Below are 20309 nucleotides of genomic sequence, written 5' to 3' on the forward strand. Positions count from 1 at the left end.
TCTTGGGACTGGAGATGCGTGCTTATGTTTAAATATGGCAATAACTCTGGGAAATCACTGCCTACAAAATAACAAGGACACACCACTGGAAAACCTAGAAAACTCTACAGTTTCTCCGTCACTTCGGTTACAGATGTTCCTACAGATTATACACAGTCCTTTGGAAGGAACTGGGTCTTAGAATTAAGTTTGGTTTCTTCACGTGCCATTCAGATTTCAGGATTTTCTTAGCTTTGACATTCATCTTACATTACTTAAACAAATGGGAGGCAGGAGGGAGAATATAATTTCTCTTGTAGGTGGAGGCAAAACATCATTAACCTGGCTACAGTCTGAGTTTGCTACTCTCTATTTGAGCGAGGCTAGACCGAAAAGACTGGTCCACAGTCAAAAAGCAGTGAGGACGAGGCCTTGAGCTCGGTGCAATACAGCCTGACCCTGCTTTCCCATCCAAGCAGCAACAAGGCCCACAGAGGCAATGCAAGACAAAGGAGAGATGATGTGTGACGCCTCCACGGAGCTTCCTGTTGGTGATGGCAGTCCCCAGGGAGGGTACAGCTGGCCTGAAGCTGTGGGCTTGATGGCTGTGACAAGCCTTTTTGGGCTGTCAGCGGGGGTGTGACCATGTCAGTGGTAAAGGACTCTCCCCATCACGTCAGAAAAGTCATCTTGGCCACAGCTGCAGTATTCCGGGCTCTACTTTACTACGCCATCAAGCCGACGGCAGGATTTCTCTCCTGACTTCAGTAATGGCTTCAAGGGACTCTCCCAGAATTGAAAGCTAGATGTGAGTTGGACAATCTACAAAGATGATTACCTTCCTGTTAACATCTACAACAAATTAAATAGTTTTTCTTCCTAAATTTTTTCTAATTTGAGACGCTTATATTTTTAAGAGTTTTACACACTTAAACATTCTTGTTCTTTTTTGGGAGTGAGGGGGGCTGATTAATGTTAAAAAATAAACATACTGCTATCCTAGAAAGATAGTATTCAGTACTATTATATCTCTTTGCCTCTTCAGTTAAAAAAGTTGGGTTTTGTTGTGGTTGAGAATATATATACGTAACACTTATTTGAATGTTTGGTGGTCTGGAAAGACAAAGCTTGAAAACAAAATTGAAACCATCAACAGATTTGTTCAATCTGGATTTTTTTCTTCAGGTAAGTATGCAGTCTGGTAGAGGGCAAAGAGGAACAGGGAATGGAGACACCCCATCTGTGGTTTCAGCTCTGTCACTAGTTACATCACTTTGAACACAACTGTCTTTCTGAGCTTCTAGATAACTAAAGGACTTACCACTCCTAACTAAAATTCTGTGACATTTTAAAGGCTTCTAACATACAAGGTTTTTGGTTTTTTTTTGCTTTACAAAATGGCATGATTTAGAAACAACCCTCATAGGGGCGCCTGGGTGGCAGTCTCAGTTAAGCATCAACTCTTGGTTTCAGCTCAGGTTGTGATCTCAGGGTTGTGAGATCAAGCCCCGCGTCGGGCTCTGCGCTCAGTGCAGAGTCTGCTTGAGACTCTCTCTACCCCTTCCCCCCTGCACTCTCTTTTTCTCTCTCTAAAGTAAAAAATAAAAACAACCCACTTGAACAACCTATTCTATCCATTCCAGACTTAGCAGCTAACGGATTCATTTGAAACTCTGTTGAATTTAATAAACATTTCAGTAACAGAACATAAATGTGAGGTAAGCATGCCTGCTCAGGAAATTCAAAATGAAAAGTCTCACAGTAATCTTAATTCAATCCCTCTTGTTCACAAGCATGATAAATTTTCACATTCTGTTATCCCTCCATAGGAAATAACTAGACACGTTACTTTACGTTCTTACAAAATCATAGCCAATGTTAATAAAATGAAATGTAACAAATATGATTCTATCTACCTGTATTTATAACAGTCTTATCTATCTTTATAAAGAATCACCCAACTCTGAAAATCAGGAGTATGGAAATATTTTATTGGCTATTATAACAGATCATACTTATACATGTGTACCATATTTACCATTAAAATACAAGTAGCTTGTCAAATATATTTAAACTCATGATAATAAATAAAGCTTGGAAAAAATTAGAGACATTTTAAACAACGGAATTCCATTTAGAAACAGTATTTTTTAAACTACATGTACTTTTAAAGTTTAAGAGTTTTCTGAATTTCTCCTAATATATGGCTTTCATTATTTCTGGTATATTAAGTATGGTCCACAATTTCAGTATAGAAAATCATATTATTCAGTTAAGTCTTTCTGCGGGTAGGTATGTAAAATCTTTGCCATGGTTCTATTCTAGCCCGAAGTCTTTAGATGTCCTTTATCTCCTACTATCAGATCACTTTATCAAATCAAGTGAAATTAGTACTAAAAGAAGCTATGTAATTATAGAACAGCAGTTCTTAACTCTGGTTCCACATTAGACTCATCAGGAGATGTTTCAAAAATACCAAAAAATACCACTGTCCAGACCTCATCCCTAGGATATTCTGATTTAACTAGTCTGGGGCTCCTCCCCGGCATGTGGTGCCCCCCCCCCATTTTTTGTAATGCCCCCAGATGCTTTTAACGCAGAGCCAAATTTGAGAACCAGTCATGAAAATGACAAAACACTGGTTTGGAGTCAGGCTGCCGTGCCTGACTTCTACCAGGCCTGACACCATGACCTAGGAAACGTCTGATCCCTTTTTTGATCTGTAAAATGGGACTAACTACTGATATGATAGCTATGAAAAATGTGTGTAAAAGAATCAAGATAGTGCCTGAAACACAGTGAGCTCTCAGTAAATATGACTGTAACAGTAGAAAGAACACGTCATTCCTAGTTTGCAAATTTAAAATGGTGAACCATTCAGAAATTAAGCACCTATTCTATTTTTTCTCAGCAGAAGAGAGGAACAAGAAAGTTATTTTTAAAAGATCTACACATTCTACTTCTATTCGGGTGCATAAAGGTAAGATATGGTGTCTGGTGGGGAGGCAGGGTAATATTTGAAGTACCAGATTCCCTCGTTTTGACTGCCTAGTATAAGCTCTGCCAGTTCATAATGTCATCCTTTAGTGTACAATTCAAATCAATGTCTAAAGCAAAGACTCTATAGATTCCTCTATAAAGACCTAACTAACCTGTAGAATGTCCTTCTTACTCTATCTTCACAGCAGAGAAAGAGCCTGGTGAGGGTAGAGTTCCACCAAAAGTATACTCAATGACAGATGAGGAGCATAATGAAAAGTTAGCCAATAGAGTTAGATTAGAAATATGATTGACTAAATAGGACCTAAACAATTACCACTCTAGTAATAAAATTACTTCTTTTGCTTCAGGAAATGACATTATCAGCTGTAGTGTGGTTCGATGGCCTAATGTAATCAGGAGGCAATACAAAACTGTACAGCCTTTCTTGGCAACAAATTTTGGAACCAGCTGTTGTTACCAATTGTATTGAAAATGTGTTCAGTTAACTCCAAGACCAAATTGGGAAGAAGTAAGGAGAAAATTTGGCTTTTACAAATAGTCTCTAAAGTGTCTCTAAAATTTCAAAGTCAACCTTTTATGAGAAGGTTACAGAATTTTAATAAAATAAGACATCAGCTGTAGCTAATATCTTCCTTAGACCAGCATTCCATAAAGGGTAAGGAAGAAAAACTACCATCAGAACCTTTGAACTCTTGTTTCAGATAAGATTGTGTTCTGAATACTGGGCTTAACTTACATTCCAAATGTTTGGTTCCATTAATTAAATATTTGTCATATGGGGGGAGGTGTTTTAATCACTTATTGTTCCCTAAGTTTTCACTGAATTAACAATTTGTACATTAAGCACACAAATCGTAGCTGCTCCTTTATTTTTGTGTACTCACAGTAAGTACGATCCTTATTCCATAAACATAATCCTGATATGCAGAACAGGGTTTATTATTACCTCCAAATGTGACCTGGAGTTGCTGATATGCTAACTAGTCACTCTGAATTTGACTATCTGACATAGCAGTCAAAAATGAAAGCAAATTACTTTATTGAACACAGTCCTCAAATCAATTTATGGACTAAAATCCTGCCTCTTATGAATATAAATCACAATGGCTACACTGAAAATAAGTTTCAGAATATACAGTTTATATCTTGAAAAGAATTAAATAAGGTTCTCAGGAAAATCATTCTGATATAATCTTAGTTTTTATACTCTGGAAAGCTTTTTAAATGGAAATATTTCCAGGGATGTCAGTTTTCAAAAAACTAAAATACACTATTCATGTTAAACTGCTCCTAAAGTATCCTCATGGGTTAAAATAAACACATCTAAAAAAAGTTTCACTCTAATTTTAAATGCTCACTTAAATATTTACTGAGCACTTAACTATGTACAAAATAAAAGGCAAGGCAAAAAGCTTTAAATGTGTCTTACTGTATTAGGTAAAACTCAGTATCCCCCCCCCCCATTCTTGCTAAAGAAAAATGGTATTATAATGTCTTTGGGCAGAAACCAATATAGAATCTTAAACTTATCACTGTTTTCTCCTTAAAGCCTGTTCCTTTTTGATACTCAGGGCCTAATTAATGGTGGTAATCACCTTCTGCATCTCCCAAACTAGAACTCTGTTAGAACCTGGTCTTTACCCTCCCTCACCTCATCCATCGATCAGCCACCAGATGCTGCTGACTCCTCTTCAGACGCTGTCCTCCAATGCTTCTGCACCCCCCCAGTCTTGCTCTGCCCTGCACCTGGTTTCCCAGCTCAGGGGCACAAAACAATCTGCTGATATGCAAGAATATTAGAACATTTATACATACTCACTTTCTATCTTTAAGAAGAAGAAAGTATGCTTCGCTAGGACATACTTAGTTTGTGGATTGAATTAAATACATACATAACTTAGAAATATATGAACAGATTACACACTGCTGAAAGGGCGTGTGATAAATCAAGTTTGGAGACCACAGGACTAGACTATTGAAATAGCACCTTATCTTGTCCTTCTGCCGTCTCTCTCCACTTGTGGCCCTTAAAGATAAAGCTGGTCATGTCCTTTGGCTGACAAAGATCTGTGCTTGGCCCTTCATTTCTCTTCACAAGGCCTACAAGACCCCTTATGAAACAGTGGCCTTTCTACCTCTCTCCGCTCACTGCTTTCTGCTCCCCACCATTCGCCCCTGTGTTCCAGCCACACAGTTTCGGACTATTCTCCACACACCAGGACCTTTCACAGCTGAATGCCTGGATAAGGCTATTCCTCCTGAGAGAGCAGCAAGTAGTCGTATGAGAGTTCTTCAGAAGATCACTGTTGGCCTCCAAAGAATTTAGGAAAGTGACTTCATTTTCTATGCCTCAGATTCCCCTTTCTTAAAATAACACCACTGTCCCTACTCATAGGATTGTGGTAATATTATAGGAGATGACACAAGTAAAATCACCTGAGCACATTTAATCACTGTAGTAGTCCTATGGCAGGTACCATCATTATCCCTAATTTATAGATGAAGAAACTGAGATACAGAGAGGTTGAGTAACTTGCCCAAGGACACATGATTACTAAGTGGCAGAGGAGCGACTTAATTCAGCTGCACCCGAGTCAGAGCTCATTACCGTGAGACTCTCTGTCTCACCAAGTTTTGATCTATCTCAACTGTAGTGCTCTCGCTGGAGATACAAAGAGGGGTCTAGATGATCGATCACATTCCTTCCAGTCTCACATTCCATGCTTCTAAATTAAAATCTTATAGCTCAGGTAACAGCCTCATTGGGCCTGCCTTCTGTTAGTCTCACAAGGAGACACAGTGGGAGGAATGGCTTCTATGCATTGATATTTCTCCATAGAGGAACACAAAAGATAACAGGGAGAAAAAATTAAATAGATCCCCTTTGCCTCTAGCCTAGCTGATACCCTCTTTTCTCCCCAGTCATGATCGGAGTGGAAGATGAGATGGATTTTAGCAAAGTTACTTCCTGTCACAGCATTTCAACTGGGAATTTGAATTTCATGGCTTCTTTCCCACCAAAGGCCCATCCCTAAATTAGTATAACCTTAGTTGTTTAGTTCTCTTTACTGCCTTGTTTTTGGGTGACGATGGGGGAGGAGGACATTATCACACCCTTCCTGAACATTCGAAAGCCCAACACATACAAATTTAACAACCTAAAGAAAAAGATACTGATGTTCTACGTGAAAGACTGTTTCACGTTTTACTATTCTGGTAAATAGATAATAGGAGATTAAGAGAAATATATATATGCAGGCATGTTAATAAATTTTGGTTTGCTTCTATTCTAGACTCTGGGTTGTAACTACTAGAACTGACATGCATACTTATTAATTAGTTTTGAATGATAAATAATAACTCATCATCCAAAGAGCACTAACACAGCATCTGCCATCACTGCAACTGTGAACATTTTCCTAAAGAGGGGAAATAGGCATTTACTGTATGCTTATGTGCTGTCAGACCATGGGAATATATGGGATTTTACATGTTATCTTAAAAGAGAAACAGGGAGATGATGTTAGGGACAGGATTCTAAGAACAGGTCATCATTAACCTATAATTCTAGTGTTGTATCTCTATACTCTTTGTGATGTTACCACCAAGAGGTTCTTCTAGGATAATAAGGCATCCTAGAGCATTTCCTCCTATGTGAGGAGACTCTTCTGATAGAGAAAACAGACTCAGTCAGGCTCAAAAGCAGTGATTTTAAGATGTAGTGGCTAAAAGCAGTATATTCAACATGCTTATTTTCACAACATAAAACACAAAAAGAAAAGTACCACAAAATCTCGGCTGATTATAGGCTCTCTAGAAGATAGAGGGTTAAAGTCTATTATGGGCAAATGTCAAAGAAGAGCCCTAGAGATAAATGCAAATAGAATTAAAATGTATGTAGAAAGGAATAAGATGATGTCAAAAAGAGTCTCTCTCAGAAGTCTGACTAGGGGCAGCCTTTGACCCAGAAAAGACAAGATAATACTTTACTTTTTTCTCTCCTACAACCAAGGGATACTCAGTCCTAACGCCCAAAGTTTAGGAATATTAATATTTATGAGTTAATCACAGTATGAGGTAAATAGGCTTTTATGCATTGGCCTTGGGAAACTCCATCCACATAACATAGGTTGTTCTTGTGGGAAGATACAGTTCCAAGTACCCAATTTATGGACTCTTGGAATATGACTGTTAGTAGTTGGCCCGAGTAGAATGGTTCAGTTGACTTCATGATTAGAATAATCAATGTTTCCACAATATCTTGCAAAATTGCAGAATTGCAGAACAACTGCTTAAGTGAACTGTGCCAAAGATCAACTCTAAGGGGCGGGCTATCGTCTCGAGCTCGTGGCTCGCCCAGCTCCACTCTGGCCACCATCAGGAGCTCTGGCAGAGCTGCTAAAAGAATATTCTGATGCTGCCATCTGTACTATATAAATATTTCTCTCCCTTGCGTTTTGGGCATGATAATGTAAAAAAAATTTAGGCCCTCAGGATATAGTCTGAGGATGCCAAGATGAGAGCTCTTATTCTGGATCCTGAATTCTCCACACGGACCACAATGTAGGAACTGTGGTGGTTACTAGGCTAGTTAGCCTGACAACTTTATACATGTGACCAGACTGTCTTCAGTCTTTAGATCACTGGAAAAAAAAAAAAAAAAAAAAAAAAAAAAGAGCGAGAGAGAGAAAAGAAATCCCAAACCTGAAAACAGTCTCTAAATGGCTGACCCCTTCTCAATAGTCAGAGTGTTTTTGTCCTGGCATTACAACTGAAATAGCCAAAGAAAAAGCCAATATATTAATTAACTAAAATTATTTTATAGGTCTCAAATTATACATGGTTCATGGAAAAGAATATATGTTAGGAATAGGAAGAAATAATGTTAGCAAAATCAGAAAAAGGATAAGTATGTCACAGATGAGTATTAGAAAACTAATCAGCTCACCAGCACATCACTTGTGAGAGCATGTATTCACAATGGCTACCCCCTCCCCTCTCGAGTGGGCTTATCCAAGGGCCTAATGTCTGCACTAGCTATTCTACCACAAGAAAAAGTTTCTCTACAGAACTGCACAATATGTAGTACTCCAAATATATTCGAGTTGACTACAAAATTACAGTATCAATTCTATTTTCATAGTTAATAATACAAACCTATTCAAAATCTATAGCTTCCATTTTTTTCTTTACTGGAAAATGCAAATTATAAGACAGAATGAGTATTTTTAAAAAAACACAAAATTCGGACTGTACATAGAGAAGCAGTAAGTCAGAGACTATTTCTATAGTTTAAATGCTATAACATATGGAGGTTTCAGAAACTATAAAACTAACAACTCCCTCTTTTGTACCTTTGGTATGCTGAACGTACTTGAATACGTACTTGCATACTAGTGCATTACTTGTTTGCTATTATTTCATATTAGACCATAAATTCCTTAAAAACAGATTTCACATCTTATTCATCTCTATTTCTCCACTCTCCAGTGGAGTACCTGACATACAGTCCATGTTCAAAAATGTTTCTAAAACAGGAAGGATAAACTCAGTTGAATACATAAACCTCCGTTCCTGACCCTAAAATCCACATATGTGTGTACGTATAGACATACATGCATGTGTAAGACAGATAGATGTTAATTTTTTCTTCACAAAGAGGGGACTTGATTTATTTAAGAACTAGAAACTTCACATTGTAATATAAGGTCACCTATTTTTCCAGGGAACAGTAACATTAGCTTAATCTTTATCACAAAGTAATACTCAAAGCTAAATATAGTCAATATGTTAAGAAACTAGTGTCTTAATTTCCAAGCTGAAATAGTCTTCTAGAAAACAGAAAAATGTCTAAAATGATTCTAAGATCTCCATAATTTTTATGGAGATTTTTAAAAACTCACAATTAGCCACACCCAACACAATTTATTACTTACTATGGACCACTGGTTGTGCTAAGCACTTGGCTACAATATCTCGTTAACTCCAATAACGATATGAGGTAGGTATTATCACCCTACTTTAAGAAACATTTTTTTTTTAATTAGGAAAAAAACTCTTGGGTCTTAGAGATGCTCTGGACCAATGTTCTCATTTTACATTAAAAAAACCACCAACAGGTACATAAGGGAAAAAAAAAACATTAGCATGTTACAGGCAGATATCTGGTACAGAAGAATAAAAAGACAAAGAGGAAAATATACAAAAAAAGGAAAAGTCGTAGAAAAAGCTCTAACTTATCCAAGAAATGGTCAGAATTCAGATTATTATACTATCTTGAAGAGACACCTATATTCCTATGTTCATTGCAGCATTATTCATAATAGCTCAAACATGGAAATAACCTAAGTGGCCCTCGATGGATGAATGGATAAAGAAAATAAAACAAATACACACGTGTGCATGCACGCACACACAGACACATATGCGCACACACACAGACACACATACACACACACAGGAATATTATTCAGCCATAAAAAAGGAAATCCTACCATTTGCAACAACATGAATAGACCTTGAGGGCATTATGGTAAGTGAAGTAAGTCAGAGAAAAATACTGTATGATCTCACTTACATGTGGAATCTTAAAAACATCAAACTTATAGAAATAGAGAGTAAGACAGTGGTTGCCAGGAGCCAAGCGTATGGCAAGATGACAGTCAAAGACTACAAACTTTCAGTTCTAAGATGAATAAGTTCTGGGGATCTAAGGTACAGCATGGTGACTATAGTTAATAATACTATATTGCATACTTCAAAGCTGCTATGAGAGTAAAACTTTAATGTTTTCACCATAGCAACAACAACAAAACGGTCATTACATGAGGTGAAGGATATGGTAACTAACCTTATTGTGGTAAACATTTTGCAAATATATACATGTATCAAATCATTACACTGTACCACTTAAATATGTTCTATGTAAAAACATATACTGTTTTAAACTTGGATGTAAGTGAGTACCTTTTCTGAAATGCAGAAAACATGTATTTATCTGCCTCACTGAATATCGCCATATAGAGGTCCCGAAGGCAATCTCACAAACAGTTAACTAGAGTGGAACTCGCTTATCATCTTCCTAACACACTTCCTTTTTGGTTCAGCGTCTCTCAATTACCCATAATATTAAACTTTTAAAGAAGAAAACAAAACTCCAGAAATTAATTGCCTAGCCTTATTATTACTGCTATTTTTTACTTTTCCCAACTACACGTACTAATAAATGGCAAAAGTGGTCAACCTGAACTGTACTTAATCCTTTCTACTGATATAACAAACACAGAATACAGGTTTTGAAATCAAGACAGACCTGTCTTGCCATTTACCACCTAAAACAAATTACTATTCTTTAAATATTTCCAATTACCTTCAAAATCCTATTAGAAGCAAGGTGTTCTCTTGTTTAATTGTGAAACATCCATAGTGTATGCTATGGTGTTTGCACCCGTGGGATGATGCCTCAGTGAAATCAAAGTTCCCTAGTCTGATATTCTACAAAATATCAAGACTTCCCACTTGAAGCAAAGAGATCCCTATGGTATGGCCTTCAATACATCCTTAATGGAGGAGGGATGTGCACAAGGCTTGTCAATCATGAAAGGGTAAAAAAGCAAGTGAAGAACTGCTGAGATCTACCCACAGAGGGAAAAGCAGAAGACAAAGTCCAAAGTAACATCAATTTAACATCTCAGCAGAGAGTCAGGCATAATGATGAGTGAAAGAAGCCAGACACAAGAATACACATGCATCATTCCATTTCTGTAAAATACAGTAACGTGGAAAAATTAAATTATGGCGATGGAAATCAGAACAGTGGTTACTTCCAGATGGAGAGGGGAAGGGGGCCTGAGAGAGCCTTCTGGGATGCTAAAAATGTTCTATATCTTCAACTAGGTAGTAGTTTCATGAGTGCATACAAATGTAAAAATTCATTGGGCTGAGCACTTAAAATCTGGCAATTTAAATGCAATAATACCGCCAAATAAAACAAATGAAGGGGAATGATACTCAAATCAGGACAAGGACCACAAAAATCCTGTAAGATTCTGTAACCTTTACCTTTTTAAGTTTTAAAATTTTGATCGCCTACGGTGTATTTCTCTGTAGTGAGAAGCAGTGAATGTGTGATACGTTCAGTGTTTCTTTGAAGTAACTAGGAAGCTAGAAGCTGGGCAATCTTTGCTGACTTGTGTCTGGGTCTGAGGGGGCCAGAAACTGAAAGGAGGGAGTAAGTGGTGTCCAAGTGTCTGACACAGGGACAGGAGAGTCAGGGGAGACGGCTGAGGCCTGACAAGTAACAAAAATCCCAGAGGGGCCACCCTCTTCTTGGTGTTAGTTAATAATTCTTTTACACACGGTCATAACTCCTGATATCTGGTAGGTACTTATTAAACTTTACCTACTTGGTTAAAAATATCCCCATCCTGTCAACAGAATATCTAGAAATTACTTCCTCCTAAGTCAGTCTGACTACCTTGAGGCCTCTACCTTGAGGCATGCGCAATACAACCTCTACCATAACCATCATTAGCTCGGTCAATACCAAGGAAAACCCTGTGTGTTATCGGATGTAAAGCTGTATGCACTCCATCTGATAGCTTGCATTAGCTGTTAGAACCATGCGCTGTGCTTCTCTGACACATTTATGGAAGATGTTTGTGAGAGTCACAAAGAAGGGGGTACGGGAAATCAATGAACGAACCTAGATTAACCAATCCTTTACAATCCCACCATTCCACAAAAGAAAACAAGGGATGCAATGGTCTAAGACAAAGAAAGTATAATGAGCAAGGCCCTACAACAAACCCTCTAGCTAAGTGGATGATCTCCTTCTCACCTTTATCACGATCATAGAGTAAATCTTCTGTCGAGCAAGGGCTACCATCCTGGGACTCGGGGGGACAAAAGGGAGAGACACAAGGTGAATGGCTGCTGCAGCTACTGCTGCGCTCCTGCACGGAGGGGGTCTGCGTGTCGATGCTGCGCGTGCTGCTGCTCCGGTAGTGAGCGGGGAGCGGGGCTCTTCGACCGTCCGGGATCTCCAAAGGCTGCAAGAGAAACAACCATCACATGCGTGAGCGCTGGGGCGCACCCTGATGCCTCCAGAGGCATGCGGCATGGCCCTTGTTTTCGCCTTCCACGATGATCTCACCACAACGGATTCTTCAGAGAATAAAGATAACAGTCTTGTGTCTTGATTTCTGCACACTGTCTCGACTGAACGAAAAACTGACTTCCAACTACTACGGATAAGCCGTCTTACAAATTCCATAGCTCTCTGTATGTATCTGTAGGTAGCACTTCCCATAATACTCAAGGGTAGGGGCTCTTCTTAAACACCGTGTCCCCAGCGCCTACCACCGTGTCTGGCACACGGCAGACATCCAACAAACACATGCTGAATGAAGTGATCGAACTGCCAAGAAGTTACTAGGACTTGCTAGTCAGAAAAGTAAAATTGCATACTCGCAGGTATAGACTTTTCTGTCTGTTCTTTATTGTAATTTTTTAGAGATCAGGAACAGAACCGTGTTTTCCATTTCCTTTACAGATTACCCAAAATTTCTAATGAAGAGATTTATTCTATTACTATTCCATAAAGGATGTTAATACAACTCAAAACAATTCTACTGTTTTGGTATCCGTCTATGTAGGACGACTCATAATTTGGCTTGGTTCTAATGCATTGTTCTGAGTGGCAAAAGAAAGAAACAGAAATGAAACTATAATTATAGAAACATACATTTTGGACCCGAAAAGACCTTCGAGCTCATTATTCCAGTGTCCTTACAAATACAGAACCTATAGCTGACTGCTTCTGATGTCACACTAATTAAACGGCAGCAGCGCTTCTGTCACGTGGGCTCTCCCTCCTCTGCTTCAGCTGTAAACAGAAATCTTATTCCATTTTCCTAATCTGTGTGCTGACAAAGTTCAATGAGGAAAACTCTATCTATTAATCACTTAAAATATTTTGTTCTTATATAGGCAGTATTGCAATGCCAAGAAAAAGAACCATACTCTTAGTTTATTTACAACTTATTTTCACTATTTACTGTTTTTACTCTGAGCTTTGTCATTTCACAATTTTCAGAAACGCTGTCAGAGGGAAAAATGGAGTAAGATAAAATTAGGCAAGATTCAAAATGTATAATTTTTTCTATAACTAATAATCAAGTTAAGTGAAGGCTGAAACGATTAACTACTGAAATACAAACTGCATTTATCTATACAATGCTATTAAAAAAACCTACAGCATCTTTACAACCTGACAATGTCTACTCTACTATAAAAAGAATACTCAATTATGTAAATATTAGTTCATTCTGTAAACAAATAAAAAAGTAAAACTTTCCAATAAAGGAAAGAAATATTCACAAAGGAATATTACTTCACTTGGTCAAATGCTAAGAAAATCTTACTTTATTTAAATTTTTTTCTTTCACTTAAATAAAGTTAGATTGTAATTACAACTCTGCACTAAACCTTAGATGAACAAAGAATAAACCATTGGGCAGGTGTTTTTGGACAAAATTGCATAGCAGTGTAAGATGTGTGAAGTTCCAGGGTAACCCATGAGGAAAGGTCATCTTCAAAAATGTGTTTGAGGGCTTCATGACAGAGCTATTTCTTAAAATATAGATATTTAAGTAAAGGAAAATGTTACTTTAATAAAAGTGTCAGTATTGGTAATCACTAAAAGAATGATGTGTAAATTTGTAGTTTAAAATACTTAAGAATTTGAGTTCTCTTTCATTTGTGTCCTATTTGATAAACACAGTCTTTTTGTATTTCTTTTTCTTAATCTAACAGTAATATCAATTTCCTTAACCAACTTCTGTTTTGTTGGAAGGTTACAAGAATTATAAGAACGAAACATTTAAAAAAACTACTATTTATACAAAATAACAATGGGAAATATAAAGGCTTAGAACACTGATATACTGAACAGGACAATTTTCTTTTTTTAGCTCCTGGCAAGTTCACTAATGGTGAGATTTTGTTTTTTAAAACTTTGGGACACACTTAATTATCAACCTAAAAAATTCTAAAAATTAGTATTTTAGTTATAAGTGTGAAGGTTACCCTAGAGTAATTCTGAAACGGCTATCATGAAATTAGAATGAGACTTATTTAAAAGCAGAGCCATATAAAATTTTATTTATTTATTAAGTATGGCAGACACAAAATGTACATTAGTTTCCAGTGTACAACATAGTGAATTGACAACTCTATACATTATGAAATGCTCATCACAAGTGTAGCTGCCATCTGTCACCATATAATGCTATTATAATACCACTGACTATATACCCTATGCTGTACCTTTCATCTCTGTGACTTATCTGTTCTTTCTTTCTTTCTTTCTTTTTTTTTTTTTAAAGATTTTATTTATTTATTTGTCAGAGAGAGCACAAGCGAGCATACAAGCAGGGGCAGGGGCAGGCAGAGGGAGAAGCAGACTCCCCACTGAGCAGGATCCTGGGATCCTGATCTGAGCCCAAGGCAGACACTTAACTGACTGAGCCACCCAGGCATCCCTGACTTACTCATTCTATAACTAGAAGCATAAACCTCCTACTCCCCTTCACCCATTTTGACCATCCCCCTCCCCCTTCCCCTCTGGCAACCACCAGTTTGTATTTATGGAGCTGTTTCTGTTTGCTTACTTGTTTTGTTTTTTAGATTCTCCATATGGGTGAAATCCTATGGTATTTGTCTTTCTCTGACATTTCACATAGCATAATATTCTCTAGGTCCATTCATGTTGTCACAAACGGGCAAGATCTTATTTATGGCTGAGTAACATTCCATCGTGTGTGTGTCTATTATATAATTATATATGCTTTTCTTATATTTTATTTTCTGTATTAAGTTTATACATATTAAATACGCACACACATACCACATCTTCTTTATCCATTCATCTATCAATGGACACTTAGGTTGCTTCTATATCTAGGTTATTGTAAATAATGCTACAATAAGCAAAGGCATGCATATATCTTTTTGAATTAGTGTTTTTGTTTTCCTGAGGCTATGTTAGTAAGTTTTATATCCTAGTACAGTTTTGTTTTGAAGTTCTTAAGGAATCAGCAAATATGTGACGGATTCTTTCATCCTCAAAAAATTAGATTTTTCACTAAAGTGAAAAATTTTTTGAAAAATTTCACTTCCTTACAGTAATGAATGTTTTTAAATACTACTTAATGTATTAAGGAAACATTTTAATGATCAAGAGATAAGAGACAGCATAACTTCCAAAGAGTTCCTTTATGGTATGATAAATACAAAATAGAATTTTAACATGAAACATCTAGGAAGACTAAAATAGCAAAAATTTTTGGGAGGATCATAGCAATATTCATCAAAATTTAAAATGTACAAATGCTTTGATCCAGCAATTTCACTGCCAGAAAATTGTCTTCAAGAGTACATGTTTTCTAAAGCACTGCTTGTGATGACAAAAACTGAAAGCAATCTAAATGCCCATCAACAGGGGACTTCTAAGTTATGGTACATTCATACAATGATTCACTAGATATTAAAATACACACACATGCCAAGAACGATATGTAAGATATTCCGCATAATGTTCATATCTGCTAAGAAATACTGAGAGTTGAAATAAAGTTGTACTTTTTAATTTTATAAATAAAAAATTGAACTGTTTGGATTTTGAAATTAAATCAGTTTTAAAACCTGCACGTTACTTAAAGGAAAGACACACATGTGACATAAATTAAATCATTATTTTGGTTCAAAAAAAAATCACAGGGGTAATTAAGTCATTTTCTTTTGTTCAGTACATATTTAAGATGTGGTCAAATATAAGTTCACATGCAGTAGTGTCAACTTCTTTTCTGGGACAGAGGTAATTTATAAAGCATTTCTGGCAAATCTGAAATGGTTCAATGACCTAACTATAAGGGAAGGTTAAACTAAAAAACTCTTAGAAGAAAACACAAGCATCGTTGTGACCTTAGATTAGGCAATGGTTTCTTAAATATGACATCAAATATACAAATTACAGAAGAAAACAATAGGGGCTCCTGGGTGGTCAGCCAGTTAAGTGTCTGCCTTCGGCTCAGATCATGATTCCCAGGGTCCTAGGATGGAGCCCCACGCTGGGCTCCCTGCTCTGTGGGGAGTCTGCTTCTCCCTCTCCTTCTGCCCCTCCCCCTGCTTGTGCATGCCCACTCTTTCTCTCTCTCTAATAAATAAATAAAATCTTTTAAAAATAAACCCAATAAATCAAACTTTATCAAAACTGAAAAAGTATTTCAAAGGACATCATCAAGAAAGTAAAGAGTGAAAGACAACCCACAGATTGGGAGATATTCTCAAGTCATACATCTAATAAAAACTTTTATCTAGAAAATATACTTCATAAAGAATTTCTACAATTCAATAATAAAAAGACAAATAATCTAGTTTTAAAATGGGGCAAATGATCTAAATAGACAAATTTCCGAAGAAGATATACAAATGGCCAACAGCACATAAAAGATGCTTAACATCATTAGCCTTCAGGAAATGCATAGCTTCATCATGACAAGATACCCACACCCGCTAGGATGGCTATAATAAAAAAGACAGAATTACAAATATGGGTGAAGATGGAGAAACTGGAACCTTCATACTTGTAAATGGTGTAGTGCAGACACTCTGGAAAACAGTCTGGCAGTTTCTCAAAAGGTAAAACAAAGAGCTACCAAACCAGCCATTCCACAACTAGGTATATACCCAAGAGAAATGAAAACATGCTTGCATGAAATCTTGTATATGAATTTCATAGAAGCATTATTCATAATAGCCAAAAAGTAGGAACAAGATCATATTCATCAATTGATGACTAGCTAAATAAAATCCACACAATTGAGTATTTGACAATAAAAAGGAATGAAGTACTGATAAGTATTACAACATGGGTGAACCTTAAAAACATTATGCTAAATGAAAAAAGTCAGTTACAAAGGGCCATGTATTACATCATTCCATTTATATGAAATGTCTACAATGGGTAAACCCGTAGACAGAAAGTACATGAGTAGTTGCCTACAACTGGGGGCACCGGAAGGAAATGGATGATTGCTAAAGGGTACAAAGTTTCTTTCTGGGGTGATGAAAAATGCTGTAAAATTGATTGTGGTGATGGTTGCACAAGTGTGAATAACTAAAAAACTGACTTGTACACTTCACATGGGTAAATTGCAGGGTATGTGAATTTTAGCTAATAAAGCTGTTACGAAAAAAAAGGACTTTTAAGACAGTTCTGAATATTAAAGAAAAAAAAGGGTCCAAACACCCCACGTAACCTTACCTTGGACACTTCCTCCTTCCCATTATTTTCTTTAATGAATACCTTTTCTAATTCAGGACTTATTCCTTCGACATTGCAGGGCACACGTGAAACAGATGATTTTGGCACTGATATATTTGATAGTGGCATAGGGACTGATCTTGATCCAGTAGCCTACAAAACATAAGATAAGGTGGTGTCAAATTCTCTGTGGTCCAAAAAATCAAGAAATCAAGAACTAAAGGGCACGGCAAATCTGAAAATGGAAACTCAAATTAGTGGAGTTATTTCAACATTTGAAATACAATTTATAAATTCAGATTTACATACAGAAATTTAGGTTCTAAAGTAAGGAAGGTAAAAACTCTAGAGGGAAAATAATCCTTTATGGTGAAGCATAAAAGTATAATGGTATAATGTAGAGAGTATTTTGGTAGGAAAGCAGACAGAATCTTCCACGCTGTTTTCTCTTTCCCTTTGCTGTTTTTACTGAAAAAGCATAGTTGAAATCATGTCAGTTAAGTGTATCATGTGGATTTACTGGATAGCTCTGTGTGTGTGTTCAAAAGATTTGTTTCCTTCACTGTTATAATTGCCTTCTAGTATTTTTCATTTCCATTCTGTCATTTAAGAAAACCTTTTGGATTATCAGATAATGTGGCAACAATATATCATGTCAGTTCAGTAACACTTAACAACTTTAAGGTTGTTTTCAAAAGTCCTTTGGAGGAGTTCTCAAGAATTAACCACCTCTCACCGCTGTCACACAAGGTACCAAAAAGTATAAGACAAGCCTTTTTTTTTTTTTTTAAATTCCAGTATAGTTAACATACAGTGTCGTATTAGTTTCAGATGTGCAAGATAGTAATTCAACACTTCTGTACGTGACCCAGTGCTCATCATGGTAAGTGCGCTCTTCATCCCTGTCCCCTACTTCAGCCACCTCCCCAGCCACCTCCCTTCTGGTAACCGTCTGTTTGTTCTCTAGAGTTAAGAGTAAGACAAGCCGTTTGATGCTCAAGGAACTTCTACCACAGAAAGGAAATAAGAAAAACAAAGATGAACAAGGTAAATATAAAAATAATTTATGATCTCTACCTTTGAATGATAAAGTTGACACATAGGATTCATAATGAGGTGGACTGCTAATCACTGATTAACACATGAATACTATTTCCTATACTCAGCCCTGTGCTTCTGCCATCTGTGAACTGCTGCCTGCTAATGTTCTTTGTTATTGATGCACAAGATTTTTTTGTATTAAAGTTGTAACTCTTTGTCATACATGTGCTGCTTACTTTAGTATCAGATATCTTTCAATACTTTTATGGTTTTTCATATTTAAATATTTAACCTATCATGATTTATTTTTGTGTATGGTGTGAGGTAGTATGTCTTTGCTACACAGTAATCAAACTGCCAACATTTATGATTCTATATTTGATTTCCTTATGGATTTCTGTATTCAATTTCTGATTTCATTTCCTTCTTAACAGATAACCCCTGTACAGAGCTTCACTTTAATTGCTATTTTATAGTACAAGTTGGTATCTTATGCGAAAAGCCTTTTCAAATTTTCTTTTCTATTAGTTGACATTAGTTTTCCATATGACCTTTGAGAACAACTTAAGTAACGAAACAATTCCTTTTCAATTTCCATTGGAACTCAATCTGTTTTTAATTGCTATTTGAAAAATACTGAGTCTTCCCTTCCCATGCATGAATGTGTTGAGATTTCCCATTTAGGTCTTGGTTTTCTATTTCATATTCTCAGTAAAGTCTTATAATTTGCATATTTCTTTTATGTCAAATTCTAGGCATTGTGTATTTTTCTTATATATATACTAACATATTATTGAGAACTGTAACATAACAAGTAACATATATTTGGTGTCTGTCCTGGTTCTTGACACACATTTCCTAAAATTCTTGTAATTTCCTGAGTGATAGGTATGCTAGAGGCATCTTTTGGGTTCCAATATTTGGTTTCTGACCCTGGAATCAGACACAGAGCTCCTAAATCCCTTGAAATTTCCTGGGTGATAGAAAGAAGAGTCTTCTATTCTAATGAGGTGAATCTGGCTCCTGGATAGCTTCAGGATGGGGGCTAGTCAACAGAAAGATCAAGCCATCATTATAAGCTTGGAACTTCCAGCCCCACACATCATCCTCTGGAGAGGGGCAGAGGGGCTGGAGATGGACTTAATAATGGATCATGCTGATGTGATAAACCTTCCTAAAAATCTCTAAACTATGGGTTCAGAGAACTTCCAGGTTGGTGAACATGTATCCACAGGCCAAAAGGGTGGCACACTCCAACTCCACGGAGGCAGAAGTCGCTGCACTTGGGACCTCTCCAGACCTTGCTCTATGTACCCTCTTAATCAAACTCTTCATCTGCATCCTTTATTATATTCCTTATAATAAAGGAGTACACATAAGTGATTCCTTGAGTTCTGCGAACCATTCTAGCAAATTACTGAACCTGCAGTGGTTGTTGGGAATTCCTTCTTTATGGCCAGATGGTGAGAAGTACAGATGACAATCTGGGACTTGTGACTGGCATCTGGGGGGGGGGGCAGTCTTGTGGGACTGAGCTCTTAAACTGTGGGGTCTGTGCCAACTCTGAGTAGTTAGTGTTACAACTGAATTGTAAGATGCTCAGTTGGTGTCTGGAGAGCTGGCAAATGGTATGGGAAAACCTCCCACACATTTGGTGTTAGAAGTAGTCTAAGTAGAGGGTACAGTGGTTTACCTTCATTTGTATAAGAGAAAACTACCAATATTTATGTTTATATTTTATCTAATCATCTACTCAATTTTTTCTTTTTGTTATGGAAAATTATAAGCATAATTAAATGCTATACCATAATGAGCCCTCAGGTGCACATCATCCAGCTTCAAAAATTACCAACATCTGCCAATCTTGCTTCATCTAAATAGCCATTTTTCTTCTGTTCTTGGATTATTTTAAAGCACATTCTAGACTTCATACTTCACCTACAAATATTTCAGTATGTAT

At 36.8% G+C, this 20309-nt stretch overlaps 1 protein-coding gene and 1 long non-coding RNA gene across 3 annotated transcripts in view; one reads left to right on the forward strand and one right to left on the reverse strand.

Moving 5' to 3' along the window:
• Window positions 1-20309, reverse strand: part of GLCCI1 (glucocorticoid induced 1) — a 101584-nt gene that overhangs the window by 5374 nt on the left and 75901 nt on the right. The window contains exons 5-6 of the mRNA XM_040644246.1: window positions 17309-17461; window positions 11822-12032 (exon numbers count right to left, since the gene is read on the reverse strand). Coding sequence (XP_040500180.1) covers window positions 11822-12032; window positions 17309-17461 — 364 coding nt within the window. The remainder of the gene's footprint in view (window positions 1-11821; window positions 12033-17308; window positions 17462-20309) is intronic.
• LOC121105843 lies at window positions 546-19817 on the forward strand. Of its 2 annotated transcripts, XR_005838592.1 has the most exons (4): window positions 546-787; window positions 2894-2959; window positions 18134-18191; window positions 18276-19817. It is a non-coding gene; the product is annotated as an uncharacterized LOC121105843 (long non-coding RNA). The 2 variants fall into 2 exon arrangements; XR_005838591.1 differs by lacking the exon at window positions 546-787 and having other exon boundaries at window positions 811-2959.

Source organism: Ursus maritimus, unplaced genomic scaffold, assembly GCF_017311325.1.
Source record: "Ursus maritimus isolate PB19 unplaced genomic scaffold, ASM1731132v1 scaffold_3, whole genome shotgun sequence".
NCBI classification, from domain to species: Eukaryota; Metazoa; Chordata; class Mammalia; order Carnivora; family Ursidae; genus Ursus; species Ursus maritimus.